Genomic DNA, 7,022 nt, shown 5'->3' on the forward strand with positions numbered 1-7,022 from the left:
CAAATCATAGGTATCATAGCTCCAATAGGTACCAAATCATAGGTATCATAGCTCCAGTATAGGTACCAAAACATAGGTATCATAGCTCCAGTAGGTATATAAAATCATAGGTATCATAGCTCCAGTAGGTACCAAATCATAGGTATCATAGCTCCAGTAGGTACCAAATCATAGGTATCATAGCTCCAGTAGGTACCAAAACATTCAAAGGCCATTTTCTCAAAAGTGAGGTTCACAAGTTATCAACTTTCAAAGCAGAATTTCTTTCCCATTGTTCCTCAAACATGCAGTGTATGAATTACCCATAGCTGTGAGTCTCTACTTTTATCCAATGTAAAAATATAATGTAAAAAATTCAAATTTTGCTACGTAAGTCCAATTTGAGCAGGTTGGTTTGCTCTCACCTTTGGTGAATCTTCCGTCATAGCTAATGTTTACCCCGTCTGCCTCCCCCAGGGTACCCTATGATGCCTCCTTATTGGTCACTGGGGTTCCACCTGTGTCGCTGGGGTTTACCGGTCCACTAACGCAACCCGAGAGGTGGTGCAACGCATGCACAACGCCAACTTCCCCCTGGTAAAGATGCTGGAGAAAACACTTATATTGTACTACATTATCACTTGGGTTGACAACTATTGGGTAATGCTAACGTTGAATGAGCATCAACATTGGATTAGCAGATTAGCATGGAGAAAACTCATTATAGTATTATCATGCTACAATGGGTTTTCTCCATGCTAATGCTAATTGGATGTTTGCGTTCTCAAGTACAGTATTATCATTCCACTGAGGGTTCACAACTCATGGAAAACACTCACTGCATTCTTTAGTTCAACTGCTTTTGTTTTTGGTCAGGACGTGCAGTGGAATGACCTGGATTACGCAGACAAGCGTCGGGTGTTCACCTTTGACCCCCAGCGCTTTGTGGACCTGCCAGACATGGTGAAGGAGTTCCATCAGAAGGGCATGAAGTACATTCTCATCCTGGTAAGAGAGAGGCCTCAACCCTCACAACATGTGGGACACATAGGCACACTAATAACTCATATTAGCTTGAAATAGTGGTTCAATGTCATTTTTGATTCTAAATTACAGTCTGCGTTGTGATTAAAAAGTGCAGTATTGGAAGGTACAAGTCAAGGAAACTTTCCTTCTCAATCCACAAGATGGCAGCAAAAGCATTACTGTCATTTATTTTAGAGGCATCTTTCCTGTTTGTTCTCTTTCCCAGGACCCTGGGATCAGCAGCACCAGCCCCCCTGGTACTTACCCACCCTTTGATGAGGGTCAGCGGAGAGGGGTCTTCATCAGGAACTCTACAGGACAGACACTCTTAGGGAAGGTCAGACCTAAAACTCTCACTTCTCTATCTGGAGACCCACTGTAAACTGGGCTACATATACTGTGAATAGTTTGGAAAGAACATTTTTTTTATCTGCTTGATAACATTGTGTATGTCCATTGTGTATTCAAGTAATGTGTCCTCTGAAAAGCCAAGGTTACACTAAACAAAACCCCCTCTTGAAGGTGTGTGTGTGTGTGTGTGTGTGTGTGTGTGTGTGTGTGTGTGTGTGTGTGCAGGTGTGTGTGTGTGCAGGTGTGTGTGTTGTGTGGAAAGGTATGCATGTTCGGTTCCTCACTCGTCTTCCTCTGTGTCCAGGTGTGGCCTGGTCCGACAGCGTTCCCTGACTTCACCAACCCAGAGACACAGAGCTGGTGGGAGGACTGCATTCGGGAGTTCCACTCCAGAGTCCCACTAGATGGCCTGTGGATTGTGAGTGTGTCTCAGATAGAATGTCTTGTAGAGGGCTGAAATCATCCCCTATTCTATTGTATTGTATTGTATATTCTATTGTATATTTGCACTAACAAGCTTGCATCATCCAGGCTGTGTCAATGCTACTCAGCATCCAGCATTCTCTTTCTCTTGTCCCTCTGTTCTCAGGATATGAATGAACCAGCCAGTTTTGTGCAGGGCTCTGTGGAGGGGTGTCCTGACAGTGATTTGGATAGCCCCCCCTACGTGCCACGTGAGTGTGCTGCAGCTGAGTAGTTTCCTGTCTATTTAAAATCTATAGAGGAATTTAGTGAATTCATTCATTCATTCTGTCTCCATACGCTCATACAGCGGTGATTGGAGGACAGCTGAACACTGGTACACTCTGCATGTCAGCTCAGCAGAACCTGTCCACTCACTACAACCTGCATAACCTCTATGGGCTGACGGAGGCTAGCGCCACCCACAGGTCAGACACAGCACCACAGGGATCAGTGCGTACTTATCCTGAGACTGTTGGCACTTTTACTTCTGCTTGTTTGAATGAAGCTGATTTGATTTATATTGTCTACATTACATATTTGTAACTGTAGTTGGAAGATCAGTTATAGCCTTTGACCCTCTCAGTGCCCTGGTGAAGGTCCGGGGGTCGCGACCCTTCGTGCTGTCCCGCTCCTCCTTCCCTGGCATTGGCCGTTTCTCCGGAGTCTGGACGGGAGACGTGAGGAGCGACTGGGAGCAGCTCAGATACTCCATCCCTGGTGAGGGGAAAGACATCCCCAACATTCTCATCTCCGTTCCAAGCCATTCCTATTCTCAACAAGATTCCCAAAGCCATTCACAAGCCCTGTGTGTTTTAGCCATCAGAGTACTAATGGTACCGATGCACCATCCAGACAGTACATGTTGCAGTGTGCTCTTACTCAGCAGTTTGTCTCTATTGTCTTTAGTTGAAAGAGTGCCTAGACAGAGTTAGTCTTTTCAGTGGTAGTTATCCATGGATTTGAATGAGGGGTTTGAATAGAAAAATGCCCAGACTTGTAATGGAACCACCTACTATTTATTTGATACTATGTAGCTAGCAATTACAGAGAGATGCCTCTGACTGCCTGACATCAAAGTTAAATAATGAATACAGTAATAATGAATAAAGGGAATTAATATATTCGATATCCATCTGTCCCTCCACCCCCCCAGCGGTGCTGCTGTTTGGCCTGTTCGGGGTGCCACTGGTGGGGGCGGATGTGTGTGGGTTCGGGGGGGACACCACAGAGGAGCTGTGTGTACGCTGGACCCAGCTTGGAGCCTTCTACCCCTTCATGAGGAACCACAACGACAAGCCCAATGCTGTGTGTGGGTGTGGGGGGGGGTGTGGGTGTGGGTGGATTTATGGTCTTTACAGTTAACTCGGTTGGATAGGAATTTACCGCAATCTTTTCCTGACCTGCTAATATCTTTTCACTGTCTCTATGTAACCAAGTTACAATGTTTTCCTATTTACCATGGTGGCTGACCTGCTAGTATCTTTTTACTGTGTCTATGTAACCAAGTTACAATGTTTTCCTATTTACCATGGTGGCTGACCTGCTAGTGTCTTTTCACTGTCTCTATGTAACCAAGTTACAATGTTTTCCTATTTACCATGGTGGCTGACCTGCTAGTGTCTTTTCACTGTCTCTATGTAACCAAGTTACAATGTTTTCCTATTTACCATGGTGGCTGACCTGTCTTTTCACTGTGTCTATGTAACAGTCCATCAGTCCCATGTATTATGAATTGAGGTAACTCTAGCTCTGTGTGTAGCCCCAGGAGCCCTATGTGTTTGGTCAGGAGGCCCAGACAGCCATGCGTAGCGCGGTGATGTTACGTTACTCTCTCCTGCCGTTCCTCTACACACTCTTCTACCACGCACACACCTCCGCAGACACTGTGGCCACGCCTCTCTTCCTCCAGTACGTCCCTCTACTCCTCTTCTTCAGTTGCCATTGTCCAATCTTCCCTTCTCTCTCTTCAACATTTGGATACTATTGTAACACATCTTATTTACTGTGTTGATACTGTTCTCTGGCCCTCCCTCTCTGTCCATCTCTCCCAGGTTCCCCTCGGACCCTAACTGCCAGACCATAGACAGACAGTTCCTGTGGGGGAGTTCTCTGCTTGTCAGCCCAGTGTTAGAGCAGGGGGCAGTGGAGCTAGCTGCCTACCTCCCCCCGGGGACTTGGTACAGTCTGCACAATGTAAACAGCTCCTAGATTCAATACAGTTATACACTGAGTGTACAAAACATTATGAACACCTTCCTAATATTGAGTTGGACCCCCCCCCCCTTGCCCTCAGAACAGGCTCAATTTGTCGGGGCACGAACTCTACAAGGTGCCGAAAGCCTCCCACAAGGATGCTGGCCCATGTTGACTCCAATGCTTCCCACAGTTGTGTCAAGTTGGCTGGATGTCCTTTGGGTAGTGGACCATTCTTGATACATACGGGAAACTATTGAAAGCCCAGCAGCGTTGCAGTTCTTGACACAAACTGGTGCGCCTGGCACCTACTACCATACCCCGTTCATAGGCACTTAAATATTTTGTCTTGCCCATTCACCCTTTGAATGGCACACATTACACAATCCATGTCTCAATTGTCTCAAGGTTTAAAAATCCTTATTTCACTTCTCCCCTTCATCTACACTGATTGAAGTGGATTTAACAAGTGACATCAAGAGATCACCTGGATCAGTCCATAGCATGGAAAGAGCAGGTGATCCTAACATTTTGTACACTCTGTGTATTTCTATAGGTCTTTCATAATGTCACTGCAATTAGTTTGCAACTGATTAAAGGGATTCCTAGGAGACCAAGACCATATTTTCTGTCGTCACACAGATTGATAAAAATCTATCTGTGTGAGCCTTTCTTAGGGTCTTGTTGGCTTACTTTAGGACCAGGCAAAGATGTGTAATACGGTTGTACTGTGTATACTAGAACCATATTTCAGTGGTCACCTCTTTCATCCCTTCCTCACTAGGGCCAGCCATTCTACAGTAAGGGTCAGTACCTGCTCCTCCCAGCCCCTCTAGACACCATCAATGTCCATGTGAGAGAGGGACACATCATCCCACAGCAGGTGTGTGTCCTCTGTACACAATAGAATTTGGTTGTCTGTTGTTTCATTGTGCGACAAAGCTTCATCTTAGGCCCATATTGTGGGTGTTACATACTGATGGTGGAGGAGATGAATGAGCTGCCAAAACTCTTATATCATGAAATCAATGAAAGTTATTTGTCATAGAACAAGAGACCCAAAATTCCTTTGTGAAACTATGTGATAAAACCTCAAATGAAATACTCTCTGCGTACTAATCTGACAATGTTGTTTTGAAGCTTGTACGAGTTTGTGTAAAACCTGTTGCCTGTCTTAATCAGTAATTATATTATATATTTCAATGACAAATCCCCTCAAACCCCCTCTAACTGAGATACAGGAGCCAGGCCTGACTACCTCAGCTTCTCGCAGTAACCCTTTCCTCCTGACGGTGGCGCTGTCTGCTGGGGGCTGGGCCTGGGGTGACCTGTTCTGGGACGACGGGGACAGTCTGGACACATTCCAGAGAGGAGACTACTCCTATGTTATCTTCATCGCTGGACAGGTAGGAGATGTAGAGGTCACATAGGGTCCTGAGTTTTTCCTGATCACATGACCTGACCAAGGAAAACTCTGGGCCCAAGTTATAGCCCACTTCAAGGCTATCCCTGATGCAGTGAAGAAAAGGAAGTACGCTTTATGTCACATCTTTTTGAGTGCGGACCATCAAACCTTTTGTCTGTCCTACTTCAAGGTATTTCATGACATCTGGGTAGGAAAAACGTAGGGCCCTAATTGGACTTTAAAGAGGATGGAGATCAGAGAATTATCTAGGGTGATTTGGATGTTTCTGCAGTACAGTATGTTTCTAGCAATGCTCTCAAGATTGAGATCCAGGTCCAATCCAATCAAGATAGAAGACACAATCTTTCCCTGCCATCCTGTGAACAGTAGACCTAACTGTTAATGTCTAATGTATACTGGTACTATACATGTGTGTGTTTGCCAGTGGGGATCAATAAGGTTTTCATTTGATCCAGTCCCAGGTGATGAGTGACCCCCTGCGTCAGAACGGGGCGCTGGACGGGCTGGTGCTGGGAGGGCTGCGAGTGTTCGGGGTGCCTTCCCCACCCCGCTATGTATGGGCCAACGGAAAGAAAGTGTGGGATTTCTCTTATCAGACTGACACCAAGGTGAGCTGTAGCTGTCTGAGGTACCTCTATAGAGTTCAGAATTAAGAAATAGTAGAACGAACAGTCTAATTCTGCTTGCCTACCTGTCTATTCTATTCTACAGTATAATATGATCTATTGTTTATAATCCTTTCTTTCTGTGTCTGTCTGTAGGTTCTGACGGTGACCAGCCTGGCCCTGACCATGTCAGAGGTGTTTGAAGTCCTGTGGACCTTGTGAGCCTTATGAACTGTATGACTCAGTGGACTCTGACCCAGTAGATAGCTTCTCAGGTAGTTCTGGAACTCCTGACCTAGCACATCTCTGACAAAAACCTCCACCCAATGTTTCCCCTCAATCATTGCTACCCTGGATAAGACATTGCTCTAATAGACTCCTGGGTTTCTGAATGGACAGACTACACTGAAGAATTTTTGGAAATCATGTTTTTATATTCAACTGTATTTTCAATAAAATTATGTGAACTGAGTGAACTGTGTGGGTTAAAGCTCTATCAGATATCTCTCCATTTCCTTGTTGTTGCAGATGAGTGATTACATGACATTGTCTCAGGTGAGATGCTGAGACAGTGGTGAGATGCTGAGACAGTGGTGAGATGCTGAGACAGTGGTGAGATGCTGAGACAGTGGTGTGATGCTGAGACAGTGGTGAGATGCTGAGACAGTGGTGAGATGCTGAGACAGTGGTGAGATGCTGAGACAGAAAATCTTTCTAACCTTTTATTTTATTTGTTAAGCACTTTTGAAATGCATCACCTGTAAGAAATGTTCTTTATAAATAACATTTGATTAATTGATAAATCTTGTGCTGAGGAGGACAGCAGTGGCTCAACACAATTATTTTTATTAATTGAACATCTAAAATTGACCAGAATATGGCCATTCTGTACTCTTCTAGTATGATGGTAGGCTGTGTGTTAAGTCTCATCAAATGACTTCCAGTGATATTTCCACATTGTTACCATTAAAGGCAAT

The 7,022-nt window shown here is 44.9% G+C and overlaps 1 protein-coding gene across 1 annotated transcript; it reads left to right on the forward strand.

The window, feature by feature from the left end:
* Positions 1–284: 284 nt before the first annotated feature.
* LOC109887863 (lysosomal alpha-glucosidase-like) lies at positions 285–6,517 on the forward strand. Its single transcript, XM_031821122.1, is given in 16 exon segments — positions 285–291; positions 457–512; positions 514–576; positions 856–987; positions 1,232–1,342; positions 1,661–1,774; positions 1,946–2,030; positions 2,129–2,246; positions 2,405–2,538; positions 2,975–3,126; positions 3,581–3,729; positions 3,873–4,014; positions 4,799–4,897; positions 5,256–5,420; positions 5,896–6,048; positions 6,202–6,517. Coding segments are annotated over 16 exon segments (1,746 nt in total). The 3' UTR covers positions 6,268–6,517.
* Positions 6,518–7,022: the final 505 nt, after the last annotated feature.

This window comes from Oncorhynchus kisutch, unplaced genomic scaffold (assembly GCF_002021735.2).
Source record: "Oncorhynchus kisutch isolate 150728-3 unplaced genomic scaffold, Okis_V2 scaffold3869, whole genome shotgun sequence".
NCBI classification, from domain to species: Eukaryota; Metazoa; Chordata; class Actinopteri; order Salmoniformes; family Salmonidae; genus Oncorhynchus; species Oncorhynchus kisutch.